We start from the raw sequence: 21,945 nt of genomic DNA, 5'->3' as shown, positions 1-21,945 counted from the left end.
TTGTTGTCTTTGGAGCCCACCTGTCTGTGACCTCTTCCGTCTGGCCCTTCACTGGGTGACCGGGACCAATGGCGGTCATGGGGATGCCTGTGTGGGTAGTCGTGACGATCGGGGCCATAGCGCTCCTTGTCCATGGAGGTGTGATGATGGTGATGGTGGTGGTGGTGACGACGATCCTTGGTGCGGCCGCGGTCCCGCTCACGTTCCTTGGGTGGCAGGTCACCTGACTGTGTGGTGGTACTGAGGTCTGTGCCCAGGCCTAGTGAAGAGATGTCTCAGTTTACATTTGCAAATCAACCAAGCTCTTGAAACAGCCACACTTGGTAAAAGGAACTTGATTGATTTATCTGCTTCAGTGACCAGCTCCAATTTCCACTGAAAAAAACCCCTAGAAACAACTAAACCATGCTATTAAAAGAATCCTCATTAAACTGAGCATATGTACCGGTACAGATTCCCTATCAGATAACAAAGTCAGTTGTCAGATTGTCAGTTTTACAGTGGGTTCATTGAAATGAGATGTTGGCCTGGCATTAAGAGTTCACGTATGAGGTATATAGCCAAAGTGAGTGGCTCACCCGTGTCTGCGTCAGTGTATCTGGTCGGGGAGCGCTGTGAGGTGCGGTGACTTCTGTCCCTGTGCCTGCGTCCACCGCCGTGTCTCCCCTCCTCAGACACCACCCTTTCCAGGGAGTAGTCATCCAGCCTCACGCCACGACCTGAACGTCCGTGAACCAGGCTGGAGGTGGAGCGGCGCATTGGACTGGTGTCAGTGATGGTCTTTGAGGACAAAAGAGAGCATGCAGCAGGAAATACAGAAAGGGAAGAAGGATGGATAAGGAGAGCACAAGGTAGGAGAGGAAGTGGTAAGATGAGGAGAAAAGAGATAAACAACAGTGGGGGAGAGAGAAAGACAGGGAGGAGAACAGAAGTGAGATTTGTTGCATAATCCATTGTGAGACACTCACGTGAATGACTTTTACTGAGTGTATGACACTGCAACGGAGCTGCTCATGGTTAAGTGTCAGATTGTGGATTCCTATGTGTATATGTGCCCACTGAATCACAATTTTGATCTAATAACTCTACATATAGATTATCAGTTGAATTAGCATATAAAGACAATTCAGATTTTTTTTGAATGCCTTTTGTTTTGATAATCTAAATGTTTAGTACATGTGTTGTCATGAATGATCACCTCCTACGCAATTATGAGACATAACGCTTGGAATCCCTAATGACTAAGCGTTTGATGAGTTTGTAATAACATGTGACACCATGCATCTTCACCAAAAAATGTCAGAATTACACAGACAGAGATATAAATAGGGAACTGACAGGTAGGGAAGAGAGGGACAGAGACAGAGAACAAGCAAGAGGTATATAAAATCCATGCCTCACATGCACATGGCAGAGGAGCCCATTGGACTTTTCCTCATGACAGCAATATTTGATTTACATCATACTCAGGTTTCAAAGACAGAAAAAACGCTTACTCTGCTTCTGGAAAGTTTTCAAAACATTTCAAGTTTCCAACTCTTAAAAGAGACTGAATTGTTTCATCATTAATCCACACACCAAATTCCAAAAGCAAAAACAATTTGTTAATTGTTTTATGTTAATTTACCAAAAATAGAATAGAGTTTTAGACATTTTCAGTTTGCTTGAAAGTTACTCTAATGGGTTCAGGTACGCATTCCTGAAGCCATATTCCTAAATAGATCATTTAGGGATGAATTGCTGTCATCTGGCCACTTTGCCATGAATGCCTGTTTGGTAGAGTGCTGCACTGATGGTTGTCCCTCTGTAAAGGTGTCCCTTTTTTCCACATTCTTATCACCACTGACTTGTTAATTATCTGTCTAACCAAGTTCCTTTATCTACAGTTGTCTTGGAGGCCTATGTAGAATTCTCTGGATCTCATGGCTTGGAAATGACTCTGATACCATCAAATCTAAAATATAAACAAATTATGTTCAGTTAAAAACTCAATTAGTTATATGTGGACAACAGTAAACATAAAGAGGAATCACAATAACCACTGACAGAAGATGGACCAGAGCTCATTTGCATGGATCAGAGTGAGTGGTTTGAATCAAAGATTTCAGTCTTCTTGATTAAATTACAAAGCATTTAGAAACATGGTTTTTGCTTTGTCACTGTGGAGAACTGTGTGTAGACTTTGAACTTATTTAGCGGGTCAAATAACTTATTTATACCAGGATGGCGTTTAGGGAAACATGATGCCAAATAGGTATCCGGCTACTAAAATAAAAAATTTGCTGAATATTCCAGATGCTTCTTTCTGATTGATGTCCTCTACACTCTGCTTGTCAAACATCACAACAGATTTTTTTGTTTAGAATGACTTAAATCTGTTTCCAAAGTATGATGTTAATCAGATATGGACAATATGTGGATAAGACAAACCATCATTCCATAATCTTAGAGTCTGATCAAAAGCTCTGGAAGAACCCAACATCAAAGTCTGTTAATTCTGATACAGAGAGGTGTTTTGTTTGTATGTATGTGTGTGTGTATGTGTGTGTGCATGTGTGGGGTCAAACATGTGTGTACAAACTTGTCTGCTTATATTCAGTCAGAGGACATGGTGTCAGTGTTGTCCTTCAACATTTATAAAGTTGCTGCAAAGTTCTAAAAGAAAACTGCACTCTTAAATGTCTTTCATCAGGACAATCCATGGGTAGCAGATGGCATGCAAAGGAACTGGCTCCAACTGAAATTTAAGAAAACTGTTACATTGTAAGGGAAACAGCCTTATGTTATCTTTTTTTTTTTTTGCTGGGTTCATTTTCAGGCTCTTCTGACCAGGACAGGACCCTACCAACACTGTGAAACCCACCTTCACATCACCCATCAGCTGCACTTCACACAGACAGCAGTCTGATCACTCTCTGAGCAGCCCAACACAAGCCATGCATGTACTCGGGTAGCCGGCAATATCAAACATGTACAATTACACATACACTTGTGTTACCCCCCCACATTTTCTGGGTTGTTATTTTGGAATTAGATGCTTTGTTTCAACATTTACATCGACAGTAACCCTGTCTGCCGCATGTGCTGTAGGTGGGGGCAATTACCACTTGACAACACAGCATTTTGTGAAAACAAGTAATTACTTCTTGGATTGTGAACTTTGAACAAGTAAACGTGGCTCATTTACAAAGTTCTATTGGTTTCTGCATTGTTTGGGCATTGTGTGGTTTCAAGGCAGTCTAGCACATTTATTTGCTGTCATACTTATTCCCAGACATTTTTAGGCCATGCTGTGTAACCCTAAGTTTTCAGTCCAGGTTATTCTTCCAATCCTAATGACATCACCATGTAACACATTTGTATAATGCCAGTCTATCGAGTAGTTTGGCACACTTATGAACAGCTGCCAAACTCCAGCATGTTTGACCAGTCAGAGCAGATGGGGCCAAATGGGAAGGGGACTTTTAGTTTTTAGTTAAAATAGAGCGTTTCCGACAGGAGGCGACAAGAGGTGCAGCAGCAATGTACAGAATAAGAAAAATAAGACAACATTTTTAAAACATTAAATTATGCAAACTTTTCTGAGGGACCTCAAAACAAATTTATGAAGGGCGCATAACACAGGTTCTTTAAAAAAAAGACAAATTAAAATGTTAAAATCTAAAATAAGTTACATCACTGATTGTGCTATTACTTGAACTAATGTTCAAGCTTTTTAAAATTACTAATGATGACCTTTCCACACTAATAATTCTGGCCCTTGTGCTACTTTAGCAGATAGGAACGTTGTATAAATGTCAGTAAAAATGTGTAAAAATTTGGTCTTACATTAAAGTGGTATAAAAAAATTCTTGTTATTAATATCACTACAACTATTAACAATATAAACTGTAATAATAATGATAATATTGACAAAATCTTAATCTATCTGAGGTAATGACTTCTGATTTGTATCAGAAATAAAGAAAAATGTTCCACGATAATTTTCCCCCAGACATGTCACATTGGTGATAACACCTGGTGATTTGTGTGTCTAAATGAATTGGCTAAATCGATTTTTACCCAACATCCCTGGTTATAAGTTATGACTTGAAAAGTTACAAACAACTACATCGTCAGGTTAAATAAGACATGTGTTGAACATGACCCAGCCACTTTATGAGCACCACAGTCTACATTTGTACAACTTTCACTCCACTTTTCAAGCTTATGAATGACAAAACTTTCCGTTTTTGGTTTAACGCTCACACTCACATCCCCTGTGAGCCAAATCATGCATGGCTAATGACATGCCGTTGCATTGCCAAAGGCCAGTACGGGCCAACAGCCACATAACAGGGTAGTCCATGCTCTAGTCACACACTGTTGACTCGGTCTGCAGAGATGCAGCAGATTCAAACACAAACTGTGCACACACACACACACACACACACACACACACATACACACATACACACAAAGAAGAACACTCTCAAATCCTGCATATGGGCGGAACTCCAGGGAAAAATTCACAGATAGCAAACAATGGAGAGCAGCACGACCTGAACACGAGCAAACACGGGAGAGAGAAAGAAAAAAGGAACGAAACAAAGGCTTGGACAAAAAAAAGCAGGGAGAGTAAGAAGATAGAAAACAGGAGAGGGAACCAAAGTAGATCTGAATAGTGACAGTGAGGTCACAACTGATTTGAAAAGCTGGAGTACAAGGTGGGTTGGGTTCACTTAATCAACACAACACAGATGCCTTTTGCTGGCATGTTTGTTGTGGGTACAGCTGTAAATACAACAGCTATATGTGCTGCTTTAAAAACTCATCAGGGGCCAGATGCATAAAACTGTGTGTAGTTTCATAACTAAAACGTACAGAGATGTACACACAAATTCTATATGCAAGATTTATAAAGAAATGTATGCATATGGTTCTCTTTAACGAAACACAATTGTCATGACACTATACAGACAATGCGCAAGCCTGATTTCCACTCCCACTTCTAGCCAAGGATGGATGCATAGTTTCAACAGATCTTTAAATAAACATGATAAAGGAAGAAATGGTAAAGAAGAATATGAAACTGAGACACAGAGTCAGTGGATTGCAAAAAATTTGAATCAGTTTTATTTGGTGATCTCTGTTCATGAACAGAACAAAAACTGCTGAATGGAAAAAAAATGCACAGAGGTGATGAGCTCTAATTTCTGAACAAAGGACCCTGCAGAGGAAAAAAATGGTTGGATAATCACTGGATTACTAACTAAGTGACATTAGCAAGTTATTCCACAGCCAGTATGCACAAACATGGTTATTTGAATATATTTGAAAAATGATAAACATGCTACTCATGTCACATTGATGTCTTTTATGTCAAATCAGAACCTTATTTTTCCCCATTTCCACTTCACGATATTAATTGGCTCCTATAATGCGTGTATGCATGGTCTGATGAACACGTGAGGTGCGCACATTGTGGAGGAAAAGGCAAATACGTGGTTTTTGTGTGTACTTATCATATATGCATGAGGCCCCTGATTTCTTTTTGTCAGCTGCCTTCTAAAAACACATATTTTTTGCTAAACTTGATCTTTACCATAGATTTTAGTGCTGTGTTGTAGACCAATGTGCAGGTAGACTTGCAGAGAATGCTCTCAAGCACTTTGTGACACACATTTTTTTACTATACATCTCACACTAGTTGTCATCTATTAATAAGCAAAGTAAAAGAGGTATGACAGAAAATGCTTTGAGAAAAACAGAGCTCACACAAGCCGCTTGTGTAGGAAAATTGACTGATCTGGGTGAACAGTAAGGGCACTCTATAGAAGTTCTACCAACCGGTCATCCCTTCCTCATTTTGCTATTTTGATGACAAAACTGTATGCAGAACTGTAATTGTGCTCAAAAGATCAAATGGGTAGTTTCTCTGATACCGAATAGCATCATCAAGTCACACTAGTGACTAAAGGCTCAACTGACACCACCTAAACTGTTCCACTATGGTTTAAACCCACCCACGTGGCACCCCAGGTGGGAAAAAGCAACCAGCAAACCATAATTTTATGCTGATCCAATTTAGAAATTATCAGACAGAAAGAGAAGAACTGAGAGGGAAGGGAGATAGACAGAGATGGAGAGAGGTACATACACTGAGGTTATTTCCGCGAGGCCTGTGTCTCCTCCGCTGCAGAGCAGGCAAACACAGAAATGATACGTAGAGCAGAGCAGTGTAGCACACACACACACACACACACACACACGCACACAGAGCATAGGCCCGAAGCAGCACAGTCACCAGGGCCGAAAGAGTAAAAGGTCAATGAGAGAGAAAGAAAGAGATAAAAATGAGAGAGAAGGGGACATGTAAAAAGTAATGGAATGAGTGACAAAAAAGGGAGGGGAGGGGTAGATTTAAAAAAAGGAGGTAAAAAAATATGAACAAAAATTAGTTTTGGGGAGAGAGGGGTGCAGAGACAGGAGAAAGAGAAAGAGAACCCAGTTAATACAAAGAGGCCGGTGCACACACATATCAGCGAAGTGTGTGTGCCAGAGAGCAGGAGAGGACAGAGGACTATATAAGATGCATGTGCATCCAGACATTCACACACTCACACACACTTACCGAAACAGCATGAGCTCTCTGTAAGGCAGAGCAGTGTTAGAGGACAGTAAGTTATATGGTTTACACACACACATACACTCTAAATACATAACACACACATGCACACACGCGCCCACACACACACACACACACATAGGATATTTTCTGTGCAGAGGTCCTTCTTTAATTATGTTGACTCGCTGTCAAATTATAACAGCACATTTATATCAGCACAATTAAAGATCTAATTATATATACTTGCAGTGTTTTTCAGGATTGTGCAAGTAAAAAGAATTAGCTGTTTGCTTTCTCTTGAAACACAAGACAAAGTGTACAATATGCTAAGTCATGTTGTGTTGACTCTGTTTCTAGACTGTCACTGACTGTCCACACCAATGCAAGTACAACTAAAGAGATAACCATTAACATTTCTTCTAAGTTCTCTTTCTACTGTAAAAACTAATAATACAGGTTTGAAATTAAGCTGAAATGTTTTGTTGAAGAAAATGAACCACGGTTTAATCAGGAAAACTTGATGATGTAACCAACATACCAAAGTGAGAGCAAAATGACTCAATGCCGTGAAATGCTGGACTGTGACCATGCTTGTGCGCATGAATGTGCTTGTGAGCATGTGTGTGACTGCAGCCAGAGGCTTAAAACTATGTAAACAGGTGAGTCAATGAGCACTGCGTGGATATTGTGTTGGAATATATGAATAATACAAATCATACGCACTCCCTTTTCAGTAAAATAAAGGTTTTTAAAGTTTTTTTTCACACAAATCAGAAAAGCAGGTAAAGAGAGTCCTTATAAACAATAAGACAAAATTATGTATCTGTGAGTGGCAAATGTATACAAACATTTAGGATTAGTAGTTAATTTTAAGGTTAAATTATTGTTAGGTGTTTCCATTCAATGGGATGGCATTCGTGTTTGAAAGGAAGCCCTTTTCTAATATATATATGACTTTTACAACACATATTAGGGAAAGTGTATCAGGCAGGACTAAAATATAGTTCATAGGATTAGAAAAAGATTTATTTTTATGTCACTGGAGCCAACTCCTGAAAAGGAAGGGGGTTTTAACCCTGGGTGACTTTTAAGGTTTCTCTCACATTGGCTGTCAATGCTCATGAGTTCACCATCAAGAAAACACTGAACAACAAACAGACTTCCATGGCAGGGCTGTAAAGAGAAAACCACTGTTGGTCATGGAAACACACTAAATCTGATGATGTTTTAGGTCATACTTGCATGGGGTTGTAGAAAAATCTGAAGGGTTCATATATTTGAAACTCAACTCTAAATACATGCAAGTTTCTTGCATCATCCTGCTACACCCTGCCTTTGACGCAGCATCACACAATAACATTGCATCTCGTGTTCTATAATGTTGCTTTTTAAAGTTCCTTCACAGAGGGTTATTTATATGGCTCCAACAGACAAATTTGGACATTTTTTATGTAAAAAATTGTGAACCAAAAAATTAGTAGGAATCAAATGTGTTTTGCCAAAGTGTTTGAGAAGTGTTCACGCTTGGAAGGATTTGTGTCAGATATTTCAAAAATGGGATACACAGAAACCTAAATTTCACATGTGCTGCAAAAGGTTTAATCAATACGTTTTGTGCTGGCAGTTCTTTTACACCTATTTTTGTCTCTCTTGCACATATGCATTTATGCACAACTTCATCAATGAAGTAATGGTCTTGATCTTGCTGAGATCCCAAAACACGTTGTATTGTGTTTTTCAAATTTCAAATTCCAAAAATGGAAATCTACTTTTAATATAGCTTAATTTAATTTGTTCATCGGGTGCTTTGTTTGCCTTTAAATTGTGCAGAAACAATAATTGATAGCTCCTTCTCTCTCTTAAGACATTTGTATTTTCATGGGTGAAGAGTGACACTAACTCTGGCCACAGTGTACACAGGACAGACACACCAAGGATTTCATGAAAATGAATCAGGGAATGGGGTAGGGAAGGGACAAAACATTATACAGTATAAGTCAAAGGTTTGGAAACACCAACCCATTAGGTGTTTCCAGACTTTTGACTGGTGGAATAGGTCGTCTAGATATACATGTGTATACATATCTAGTACACCATTTCTAGTCTTTAAACCTGTTTTGCGTTTTTGCTGTGATGTTAGCATGCAGCTAGTGCTGTGTTGCTTACAGTGGATTTCACTTTGAACTGAGCAGCGGTGGGTCAGCTGCAGGAGTGGAAGGTAAAAGTGAAGCATTGACGGTTTGAGGGATGGTGAAGGAAGGAAAGGAAGATGGTCAGGGAAACCAGGCAGCGGGAAGTCAATTTAGAGCCTCATGTTGCATCCTAAATGATTTTTACTGTTCAGAGAACTAGCTACATAAAAAAAACAAAAACAACAAAAAAAAACCTATATCAACATTTATTCATAGGTTTGATAGATAAATAAACACTAAACAAATAATGATTGAATTAAATACATTTTGTGTAAAATAATATGTTTAGAAAATCAAGGAGTCTATGTATCTCCAATTCAATAACTGTAAAGTTATATTGTATAGATTTGATTAACAAACACTGCTGGAGCAAAGCTATAAATGACTTATTATAATTTGTTGAATAGACACACAGATATAAAATCCTTATTAGAAAAATAGATAAATAAATAAATACTTGATCAAACATATGATTTAATCATGTGTAAACAGAAAAAGAAACCTATGAATACTGCCCTTAACCTTGTTTTTTTTCCCCCTTTTTTCATTCCAGACTTGGTTCTCTTGTCTTTTTAGGATGCAAGGAAAGACTTTTTCAATTCGTCCGTTGTCAAAGCTAACAGCCATAATGAAGGAGAGCAATGATAGTGATGAGTGATAGTGATGGTAGTGGGATGAAGGTGCTCACTTGGTTGTCTGCCGAGAGGCGGGGCATGGAGATGGTCCGTCCATGCCCTTCCATTGGGTGATAGGGCTCAGTGTCGGAGTACCCGTCCCGCCCCATCTCCCACATCTCTACAGTCTGTAAAACACAATGAGAGGGGGCGTGACCACTGTCTGCTGAGGGAGTGGACTCTGACATGACGTGGGGTCAACAACCAACCGAGGGAAAGGGATGAAATAAAGTAAAAAAGATATGATCTTATTTTTCTCTTTAAGAATTCTGTCTTAATTTATGCAACAGAGCGTGGCATAAATTAGCTGTTGCAACCTTTGTTTAAAAAATGAATGCATAAAGTCAGTATTCATCAGATTAGATTAATTTAAAATCCGTAAAAGGAGTGCAATATGTATCTGTTTAATACTGTTCTGCAGAAATTCAAACTGTTTCCTCTCAGAAAAAACTTATTTGGAAACACCGAAACCTTATCTGACAAAGAGCAACTGAACCAAGGATTCAAATCTGGTTCCGAAAGTAAACTTTAAGCCTTTCCTTTTTAAGGCATAATTTCCAATCAAAGTTTTGTCTTTCTACATTCATCGTGCCATTCAATAGTGAGATGAGGCATTGGGGAGATAGGGCATCCCAACAGACAAGCGAAAGTAAGGGGCTATGAAAAGGAAAGGCTTTACATCACAAAAAACATCTATCAAGTCCAAGCCAACGAATCAAAAGTGGGTTGAAGAGTGAAAAGGGAAGATTGAAAAAATGAAAAGACTAAGGAAGTACTGAAAGATGTTGACTTTGAGCAGGAAGATTAAGAACGAGAAACAATAGAAAGATAAGAAGGTTTGGAAGAAGAGAACAGAGACTCTTGTCCACTGGAATTGCAGCAGCAGCATCCTGCACTTGATATGTGTAGAGGTTGACAGTGAGCAACGATTTATTGGAGTTTTCTGAGAAATCGGTGCCAGAAATGATGAAGTGGATTAGGAATTATTAGTTAACAATAAAACACAATGACACTGAAACACAAACATTACAGTGGAGTTTCATGGTGAATTAGAAAAGATATTTCTGAATACAAAGAAAATCAAGAGCTTTTATTTCCAGTTCAGTCTTTCCTCTTACCTCTCAGCACTGCCTTTGTTTATACTTTGTTGAATTGCTATAATGCTTGTTACATGTGTTGCAACAGCAGGAATCCTGAGTTGTGTTCTCCGTTAGCATCTTTGACACAGCATTTCATCCTAATGGCATCAAGATACCCAGTAGCTGGACCAATGCATAAACATAGAGGTTGGAGACAAACTGTCTGCCGAGCACCAAGACTGCTTGGACTTGGATTGGTATGTTACCATGGTGACACCGTGTTTGGACCCATCATACCTGGGGGTTGTGGCGGTCTTCATGGAGGTCATCAGGGTAGGGTCTATCTGGGCTCCAGTTCCCCGTCTGGGGTTTAGCTGTCACCCACGATTGGCTCCCAGTTATACCTCCCTCTGGAGGTCTGGCATCCGGACACATACACACAAAATAAACTCCAAATCCGAGATGTCTATTTAAAAATTTGAGTGTTTGTACGTTTGAGTGTTGGGTAATGCAAATAATATAAAATCAATTTATGTAAATCCTGTTTATGCTAAAGCACTTAATAAATTAATACCATTAATAATCAAAATAATCACTGAAATCACAGATATTTTAATGTTTTTTTTTAAAGCTCAATATAGAATCAAACATAAGGGGCAGTGACAAAGATGCTAAAACTATTTTAAAACCACTTGATAAGTAGCGCTTGTACAATTTCCAAAGAGGTTACCTTTGCCCTCAATACTGACACTCGCGGACTAATTTTGGTGATGGCCAATAGAAAAACACCAACACATTGTGATATAAAGCACGAAAGCAGACAAAGATCAAAATTGTATGACCAGTAACCACTAACATCTTGTTTGCATGAATAATAACTTCTCTTTACCACAAACATTTCACTTGTATTTCACTTCAACTTGCACTACTTATCTGTAATTTCGATGAAAACAATGCACTTCCCCCTCTTGATGATATGAATCTGCGATTTGATTAATAAGACCGTGTTCAAAATATAAACTCACGCTGTATTTTTGTCAAGTGTATAAGTTTCCTATGTAAAGTTGTTGAGAGTGATGATCCTGAACATAATTTTTGTGGATACTGAAAATATATTACTGCTATGAAATTCTGCTTAGGAACCAAGAAGAACACAATCACCATTTATCATCCAACATGAAAGTTTACCAACTGTATTCTAACTCAAGTGTGTAAATGCAGTGCACTCAGGGTCCCATTCCCACGTAAGTCTACTCACATGCTGTTGATGTTGTCTGGCTGGGTGCTAGGGAGGCCATTCTGGCCCTGCCCCCCCTGGCCGTCTGTGCCCCCTCCCTCAGAGAGTGGCTGCATGGGCTGAAACATTATTGGCGGTCGGTTCTGTGTGAGATACATGACATGGCCTGCAGGCTTGCATCAGGCACACTCAGGGGTCAGACATAGGACACAAACACAGGATGCACTCGCAGCATGCACCCACACGGGGGCGCCATCAGCAAGCACATGGCTGTGATAGCCAAAGTAAAGTTCCCAACCAGACTACTTATCTGGAGTCCCCAAGTCAGACTGAACCAGCGTATAAAAATGACACTGCTGACTTTAATGTGGGTATATGTTCAGAAAAAAAGAGGATTAATCTCAGATCAGTGTCTGAGGGGAACTTCTACTTTCAGATTTTGAGGTAAGATTGCTCTTAATTCGCAGGTATTGGAGCACATTACCATATGAGTGAAACTACAAAAGAAATAGACATTTTACTCAAATATCATATATTGATCATCCTTGTGATCAGACAACTTTTTGAGTAACATGTCATTTGGTGGAAGGTTGACATCTGATTCTGAACCAGTTGTGTTACAAATTAACCTCTGCTTCCATCAGACACCTCAGAGGTCAGGCAGTTTTCCTCCCAGGAGATCTGGAGTCCTTCGGGTAGTGGCTTGGTGTGACTGTGCCATGTCACTCCACAGTCTGGAAGCTGAAAGCTGAAGGAACTTTTCAGGCACAAATTAACTGTCAATCCTTCTTGTTCAAATGAGACTGACATAAGGAAGCTAATCTGACAACAATGTGCATCATAACTAATGACCAACTTTGTGTTGCCTGGCTAAAAATCTGAGAGGACATGAGATTCACAGAAAATCACTGTGACTGTTATCTTCTGTTAACTAAATACCTCATATTTCCTCCAATGATTCTGTAACATTAATCTGACACAGCACAGGTTTAAGAATGCTCTCTAATCCTGTCTGGTTGTCAAGAAAAGTTTGTTTCTGGACAGCCTGGTCTGGTACTGGCTACAGCCACCAATGTATCCTACTTTATGGTGCAAAATCATTTAATTAATTGTGTGCTGAACACCTAACATTAACACCAGCTTGAATGTAGTATATTAAAGCAGTGGATTTTATATTTCAATGAATTGTTCCCAGAATGACATAAAGAGCCACTGGTCACAGGAATCTCCACTCAACATCCCACCAATAATCACCACAGACAGATTTCTGAACACACAGACTGGAGAGAATGGGTCCTGGCTGGACAAACTTGAATTGACAAAAGAGAGAGAACTTCATAAGTCAAGGTCTCATCACCTCCTGGAGGGATAAACGGAGAACATCAGAGGGACATATATGGGATGGGAGATAGGTATATAAGACTGTCACACAGATACAAAGAGGAAAATCATGGACACACAATAAGAACAAATATCAAATAAGACAGTTATGAGTTGGCATGAAGGGTACAAGGCAGGATGAATGGAAGCAAAGAAAGACAAACACAACAAATGAGGTGGTAAAGAAAAAGTCCACCGTATGATAGCGTGATTTTGTGACATTTTCTCTAAAAGAAGCATTTTTTTCTGATGTACATACCTTCTTTAATTAGACTTTTTATTAGTACAAATACCATACCAACAGTTTCTATGGCCAAAACATTTGTGTGATTGTTACTCCCGAGTAAGTGACCATATATCCATATATGTGATGCACAAAAGCTACACTTCCTCGTCCAAATAAAGATTTTACAGAAATAAAAGCTAAAACCATATATTTTTTACATGTTTTAGTAACATATTCATCAGTAAATATTAGTTGTCACTGGTGTTTCATGTCTACTTTAAATCAAAGGTAGGTTGGTGGGCATATATAGTAAACTGAGTACTGAGGAGTTTCTGTGATTCACACCATCTACAAATTATATCAAAATGGTCTGAATAGGCTTTCTAACTTCATCATGTCTTGGGTGGATCCCTCCTTTAAACAGGCATTATGAAAAACAAACCCCACAGACAAGTAAGGGAAAATTAAATGAGATTATGTAGAGATGCCAAGACAAAACAGAGACACACAGATTGAAGTCCATGTGCACTGCTGAATTTGAGAGAGCCGGTGTGGGACTGTCCATTCAATCCAGTGGCATAAGCTGCATTTAGGAACAGACCCACACATAATTACTTTGCAACCCCTCACTGTTTTGTAAAATAAACAAATGAACATACTCTCCAGTCATAAGTGCACTCCTTTGTTCTGAAAAATGGAAACCCCATCTTAGGAAATGTATCTTAGTTAACATAAATCACACTGACCCTATTCCAAGAGCAAATTTAGACTTTTTAGATCATGTCAGGAGGCACTAAAAGACAGGAGAGATGTTTCCACACATCCACAGAGTTGACTAAAAATATAGGGACAGTGGGGCGAGTGCATCTTAAAGGCATTCATTGACAGGAGGGGAGGAGCACGGGCAATCAACAAAAGCTGAGGCCATGTGGTATCATTATTGTTGTTCCGAACCTTGCTGACAACAACGTCCAAAGCAGTTAAACCGTCATAACACCTAACCCTCCTCAACATATTCAAACAGCCCATAGAAACAGGAGAAATAAAACTTAAGCAGTTGGGAAAAGCTACCAACGACTCAGAAGAAAATAAAATAGATAGCTCTTCGCAAGCATGGGAAAAGAAGGAGGCTGGCCAAGGGAGCATCAAGGTGCTAAAAAAAACATTCAGGTGACATGCTAAAAAGGGCAGACAGGATAGGATATGATAGGGTTGTATAGCTTGTAATCTTTCAAGGATTTAAATTAGCGTTTTTTATGTTTTTAAAGTCATGTTTTCCAGTCAAAAGGGGAAAACAGGCAAAACGGTAAGTGGAAACAAGATCCTAAAAAGCTACTAAGGAGGAAAAGGGACAGTAATAACATAAAAGCATCTCATTTTGCATTTGGGGGAATTCTTTGGGATGCTGCGAGGGAGTCTACCTGTTCATCTTGCAGGGCCTGCTGCTTTTTCGTCTTGCTTTGCCGGTAGTATTCCATGATCATCATGGCAGCGTAGATTTTGCCCACCGTCAAGTCTGTGGCTGCTGAGAAAATGACAAGTTACCCTGGAAGATTAGACCCGAGTGAGATGGGACCCTGAGCCGTGGGGGGAATGGGAGTGGGGGACAAGACACACAAACACTAACAGAGAAATACACATTAACATGCAGAATACACCAGCAATTACGACAGCTGTGCTTCAGTGCACGGCAGACTTAAGTTTCAAATATTGAAAATGAATGAATCAAGTTATGTTTTTTTTTTTATAGTTGAGGTTAAAACTTAATTTGTCTTCCAGACTTCCCTATTTTGTACTGTTTGGTCTTGCTGAGTACAAAATAAAATAAGAACTCCACTGTCATTATCTATTCCTCATTGAAGGGTAGACATTTGTAGACAGAGCTTTATCTTAAGGGTAGGTCCTGCACATCAAAATCTAAAAAAAATGTTACCAAGCACATCAGTCTTTGGTAACATTCTTTCAACTAGCTAATAATACTATGAGAACGGTTAGAGTAAGAGGTAGATTTCTAAATCACCCTCCAAGAAGGATGCACAGTGCACAGTGGGCTGTGATGAGGAATTCAAACTGTGGAAAAGACCCTCAGAGGCCATGATGAAATATTAACTGAAGCTGTCCTGAAAGAACCTTTGCTAAGAATTGTTTAACCATTGCTGGTGCACAACAGACAAATACAATATTACAACACTGTACAGTTATCAACACAGTAAAGCTTGTCGTCTTTTCACAGGCAGATACTGCACTCATAACTCATCATTCAAGATTTTGTAATTACTCTAAGATCATCTTCTAAAAAAATTCAGGTATATTTTATTAAGACCTGGGACAAGGTAGCCACCTCACTAAGAAACAGATGGACACCTCAGTCAAATGAAAAACAGCAGCTCAATTTTCTTCTAAAAACTCTGGTCATGTATCCCCAGAGTTTGGATGGAACACATAAACATTTAAAATCAGAAAAATATTGAGCTTGTTGATATTACTTTTTGAACACATGGCATCCTTTTCAAAGTGGCATGGCTACAAATCATCCAAGATTAAAACATTTAACATAGGATAAGATGTGACTACACCCATGTCATTCTTTTAATATATTGCTGCATATCTTATATTTGATTTTGACCCATGCATTTAGCCCAACAACTTGATGTTATAGCTAAACATGCACGCTTATGCTACTATTGGCTTATTTTACCTAAAAACAAAACAGCATATTTGAAAATGGTCCTTCATCACCATCATATAAACGTAGCAGTTGAGATCTTATTTACTGTAAAATAAACTATAAGTTTATTTGTATCTAAATTCTTCCTGTAGTGAAAAGACTTCTATAGAGGATCATCTATAGCAGGCACCCCCTGATATCTGTACTGACTGAGTGGGTGGTGAGATCAGCAGTGTGGGTCTCTATGCTACCGTGTGTCTGAGTATATGTATGCACATGTGACCATGTGAATGTTTTAGTATATGTGTTTATTTGAACAAAAATAGTAACTGAAAGTAAAGTCAAAGTCAAAAGACTATGCATCTTGCCTGGTGAATGAAAAAATTCAGTGGAAAAACCTCATGTAGATCTTGAATCTTGATACCCGGTTTTACGTAAATTTATCCAGCTGCTGTAATATTTTGCTCCAGGCCACAGTATTGGAAGGCCTTCAAAAAGGAGAACTGGCGGATGTATGCATGTGTGTATGCACAGTAATATGATGTAGTCAGATCAGGAGATGCAAAGCAGTGAATGACACTGGCTGGTAGAAGCTGTCCTCTTGGTGACTTAGTGATCGGACACACATACATCACTATGCTCGCTATGAACTGTTTTTCCACAACTTACCCTTGTGTGGTGTAACCAGCAGATCAAGTGTCTTCTGTGATAAGTTTGGCCAGATAGCCATCATCTCCTTTCTCAGCTCTGCATCCATCTGGTGCTTGTCTGCACCGCCTGGATAGACCACGACCCAGTGTATCCACACACAAACACGCAACAAACGTTTGTGCACACAGGCAAACATTCAAATATACAAGTGAAAAAGCAACAAATGGTATAAAAACCCAGAGCAAGAAGGTACAGACCAAAAGAGAGGCACAGCGCCACAAAATCACCAAAGAAATATATACATATATCCATTCAGGCATGTACACATTCACCCAAAAAAAAAAAAGTTATTTATTAGTGTGTGCACTGAGACTTGCAACATTATACTTAAAAAAAATGCGGAAGAGAAACAGACAGGGATTAAGATGTGATTCTCAATAAAAAAGCTTACACTAATTATAGTTGGACATACACTGGTGTGATAATACTTTCAGATCATACCCTTGGCAATCTTTATATCCAGAGCTGTCCTGATCAAAGCCATGAGGGTGGAGTTAAAATGTACTGAGTTGTCATCGGCAACCGGCAGATCCATACGCAGCAGCCTCTGTGGAGAACCAGTCAGTATGAGAGGATGAGAAAAGGGATGTGTCCGTGTTTAATTGGGGTGTGCCTGAACCTCCAAGAAGGGGATGGGGTGAGGGGACGGGGATGGGGTCGAGAGAGCTCTATAGACCTCTGCCAAGTAAAGATGGACTGGTTTTGTCCAAATTGTATTTCTTTATTCCCTAAGATGGATTGAAATTAAGGTAAGAATGGCCCTTGAGTGTCAAGTCAGGGTTTTTTAAATCCTCAATAATTGTCAACTACATTTTATCATGCGGGCATTCATGTGTAAAGTATGCTACATTGTTATGGAATAATGCTGCATTTTCACGATGAAAGAAAAATTTAAACAGGTAAGTCTCAGTGTCTCCTGCTTTTCCAGTGATACTCTACGAGACAGCACAGCTATCCAATGCTGCTAAGCAACTGTGAGAGCTGAGAACCACAAGGGAGAACAATCAGAGCCAAAACGGCATCTGACCCAACCTGTGCCCATGTTCCCTACATGTGTGAATGCATGTGCGCATTTACACATCTTTGTTGTTACACACATGTATATAAATATATGACAGTCCACATACACAGACCCCCCCATCCCTCCCACTAACACACAATTATTTTCACAGACTGCAATTAAGAGCACTTAATTGGAGTCCTTTTGAGACAAAATACTTTGACTGAAGAGCAATAACAGTATCACTGGTGTAATTCTGCTATTTTTCAGGAGACAGCTGTGGTTTTATTTAACCAAGGCACCTGCTATTGAGCTCCCCCTACCTGTAAGGAGGTTCCCTGTCTTGGCGTGTCTATACCAGGTTAAACAGATGGAGAAATCAGCAGATAGGACAAAACAAGCTTTGCTTGCTTGCCGTATCTATCCGAACCAGCTGACATCCATCTGATTTACCTACGAACATGAGCGTTGGGCACTCACGATGGCAAGCACGGCAAGGAGATGGGTTTGTGTACATGCTTGTACATTCCTGATTGTGTGCGAGTGTCGGGCATGCCCAAAGCCAAGTGTGCGGCAGGCGAAGGGCATCGGCCAACATCCACAGCACTCGCCAGGCAGCAGGCTTGATAGCCATGCGACAAAAAGTGCGACGATTGCATGCAACACCACACAACATCCCCAGAAAAATCTCCCACATATGTGGACAAATCATGCAACATGCCTTTACTTCACTTCAGTTATCTAAGCCCCAACTCTTCCCACCTACCCAGCCCACTAATGCACAACTTCCCTCAAGACCCACTTTTACAATACAAGCAGCCGTGCATCCGCACAAAGAGAGTATCCTCAATCCAACTGGATTGATCCTTCCTATTGACAAAAAAATCTCTCTCTCTTTTTTTGGCCTCTACACTTTTACATTTATGAACCCCTGATCAAATTCAAATTCAGCAGCAGTGATAGCACTTTATATGAAGTCAAGATCTCTCTCAATGCCAAACGGGTGCAATGTCTTAAGTGGGTGTCAGAGTTAGAGAAGATTTGAGTTGTGGCATTGCCTGAAAGAAGAAAAAAAAATCATAGAAAAGATCAAAAAGAGATGATTCATGTTCTGTTCTTTTGTTATTTTGGACCAACCAGACCTTGTGGTTATAGTAATGTAGGGTCAGGGGAAGGGGGTCTACAAAAGGGGACACATGGTAGGGACAGCAGTTAGTTGAGCTAAACTCTGTGAATCTAAGCTTAGTCATGGAATGTAGTTACAGATAAAAAGGGAAAGGCAAGAATGAGGAGGGAACGAGGTATTGTGAAAACATTGAAAGAGTTTAAGAAGAAGCAAGAAACAGAGAGATGAACCGTGTATGTAGAAAAGAGGCTGAAAATTACAGAACAGGACAAGAGATAAAGACGAGGACTAAAAACAACACTTCACATCTGTTTAGAGGTCAGTTCAAGTAAAAAGGTGAAGTAACAATAATATGTTATCGCAGTTTTCTTTTTTTTTTGTGCCAGATAAAGGAAGTATCAAGGATTGGGTCTAAATATTCAGAATTATCTACACGGAACCCACCGCACACTATTCTAAAAGTCTTTCTGACTTAAGCCAACTAATTGAAAACTGGAAGGCTTTGATGGTTGAAACATGTGATGAGGGCCACTGAGGAGGCAGACTGACGTTCTGGAGAGAAAAAAAGAGGACAGCACAGAGAGGAGAGGTACAGGAGAAAGGCCAGAGAGATGAAGGAATGAAGATGGATCCTGACAGCTGACATACAAGTGGGCTTAGACGTCAACAGACAGAAGAGTGAAAGTTAGTTGGAGATAGTTGCCAGTGAGGAAAGAGAAAGAGGACAGAAATAAGCAAAAGGGGAAGAAACAGTAAAGAGAAACAGGAGGAGCAAGAAAAGACGAAGAAAGGAGAGAAAAAAGTGACAAAATGAGAAAGACAGACGAGATAGTGTTGCTGAAACCCAGATTCAATAAAAGTTCATATCATCATGTTTAATGTACAACACACTTGTGTACTTGTATGTGCAAAACTTTAAGACATGGCAATATCCTGTCTTAAATTGAGAGAGCTGGTATAAGAAAACATATCTAATAGTAATAATAACAATAATAATAATAATAATAATAATAATAATAATAATAATAATAATAATGATAATAATATTTTACTAAAATCTTCATTTTGAAAACTTCTTGGCACCACAAACACAATCTGTGAATCTGCTCTGTACTAAGCATCCTAACATAACATACTGATCAATATTCTATAAATACTGTTCTGGTGAATCTGGATGACAATGAGAAGAAGAATGGAAAGTAAGACAGACAGAGCAGGACACTACTAAGGGTGCAGAGGAAGAGTGGACAAGACAGAGAGACAGCAACTGCTGAAAAGCTCCACCCATATCTTTATCCTGGTGGTCAGAGGCACAAGAAATGCAAAAGACACTAAAGTTTCTATAGGTGTCAAAAATAAAATGAAAAACAGCATCCACCATCTTGGAAAAAAAGACCAATAAACTACAAAAGGGCCAGAACTATTTCCAACATCTTTTATGACAATATAATTATGTTTTGTGTGTACTTCTGTTTATTTGTGTGGCAGTGTTAGATAGTGTATATGTGAATTATGGTGTCATCTGCAGGAATAAGAGATGCAGAGGACTGAAGACAGACACCCTCGCCGGTCCTTCTGTACCTGCATCGTAAGCAGATAGTTGCACTGTAGAAATAAAAACCTGAGTAAGATATTCTGATGCTGTTTGTATAATTATCACATGAACAGAGAATTTGTGTTTCTTATTACTGGATAATTGCTTGTTTCATTTGTAAATTTTTATCATTTTAGAATATTTTCATGTACTGCAAACTTCAAACAAATAATTAAAAAATATGGTTGGATAATAAATCTTGTGTATATTTTTGGTGTTGTTCTCATTGTTTTTTTTTTTTAAATAATTCAAACTACAATGTCAACGTTATAGAAAATTACTATATTTAATATCTGTGTGCGCTAAAAATATGTAATCAATCTGAAAAACATCTTTTGTTCTCATTTTTTAAATTGGATTTGGAATATTCTCAGTCCCATCTGTACTTTAACTATGTTTCTCTGACTGGATTAGGTTTTGCGTGTGCATGCGTCCGTGCAGATTGCAGAAGGACTGGCAAAGCCTCTTGCGTTCCCTTACTCCTGCGGTATGACTGGAGGGAATAAAAGAAAGAGGACTGACTACCACTCCACTATCACTTCACTTCACTGCACGACAAAAGCCCATCCCTCCATCCCTGCGGTCGGAGAGAAAGAAGAGAGGACAGCGCTCACCACCACCACAACCACCACTAACAAACAATGAGGAGAACACCGCTGGGAGGAGGGAGAGGAGGGGGTGGAGGAGAGGGGGTGAGGAGGGGGAGGACAAGAAACAGGGAAGGAACAGGGAGGTTTCAGCGGATAAGAGAGGAGTTTTCCTCCCCAGCGATGGGGAGTTAAAGAAAGAAGAGATGGGATTGGGGAAAAAGCGGGAAGAGAGGGATAATGGGAGAGGAACGGAGAGATGGAGGTGGGGTGGTGGTTGTGGGGAGTGGAGGGGTAAGGTGGGGGGCGAGTCTACCTTATAGGCGACCCGGGCGGGACACCTCTTCCCGAGGCCTAGCGGCGGACACATGTGTCTTAGCATCTGATACATGTCTGTGTAACTGATCCGGCCGCTGGGGTGGCCACAAAACACACACACGCACACACACAAACAGACGTCACACGTCACATGTGCACATGCATTCGACACCCATACACCAACACACAACAGACAAAACAAACAGAGACGGACGACGTGAAAACGAAAGAAAGAAAAAACAATGAGGGGTGGGAATAGGGAGCATCACAGGGGAAGGACACAGACGTACAGAGGTGTGTTTGGGTGGGGGGAGACATGAGGAGAAATAAAAAAAACGACAAAGGAAAGGAAGAGGAGGGGAAACAAATACACAGTGGTTATTGTTTTGATCACTGTGGATATGTGGTTGCTGTGGTGAGAGAAAAAGAGAAAGAAAGAGAACTATAGAGGACGAGGGGGTGTGTTATGAGCCCTCTGGTCTGGTGTATCATAAAGTTAGGGAAAGGAGAAGAAAGAGGGGAGGAAGGAAGCTTAGGGAGGGAAGG

The 21,945-nt window shown here is 39.7% G+C and overlaps 1 protein-coding gene across 10 annotated transcripts in view; it reads right to left on the bottom strand.

Moving 5' to 3' along the window:
- Nucleotides 1–21,945, bottom strand: part of cacna1ab (calcium channel, voltage-dependent, P/Q type, alpha 1A subunit, b) — a 133,058-nt gene that overhangs the window by 9,427 nt on the left and 101,686 nt on the right. For 2 of the 10 annotated variants that reach the window (XM_072384611.1, XM_072384602.1), the window contains exons 39-48: nt 17,216–17,321; nt 16,733–16,840; nt 14,817–14,920; nt 11,811–11,932; nt 10,850–10,970; nt 9,488–9,601; nt 6,614–6,631; nt 6,140–6,175; nt 579–780; nt 21–259 (exon numbers count right to left, since the gene is read on the bottom strand). In XM_072384611.1, coding sequence (XP_072240712.1) covers nt 21–259; nt 579–780; nt 6,140–6,175; nt 6,614–6,631; nt 9,488–9,601; nt 10,850–10,970; nt 11,811–11,932; nt 14,817–14,920; nt 16,733–16,840; nt 17,216–17,321 — 1,170 coding nt within the window. Of the gene's footprint in view, nt 1–20; nt 260–578; nt 781–6,139; nt 6,176–6,613; nt 6,632–9,487; nt 9,602–10,849; nt 10,971–11,810; nt 11,933–14,816; nt 14,921–16,732; nt 16,841–17,215; nt 17,322–21,397; nt 21,495–21,945 lie in introns of all 10 variants that reach the window. The other 8 variants (XM_072384603.1, XM_072384605.1, XM_072384604.1 and 5 more) reach the window with 8 other exon arrangements.

The sequence above is a fragment of the Leuresthes tenuis genome, unplaced genomic scaffold (assembly GCF_036924035.1).
Source record: "Leuresthes tenuis unplaced genomic scaffold, fLeuTen1.0.hap1 SCAF_4, whole genome shotgun sequence".
Lineage (NCBI taxonomy): Eukaryota > Metazoa > Chordata > Actinopteri > Atheriniformes > Atherinopsidae > Leuresthes > Leuresthes tenuis.
The sequence above is the reverse complement of the archived record's forward strand: the minus strand, read 5'-3'. Positions and strand labels throughout refer to the sequence as shown.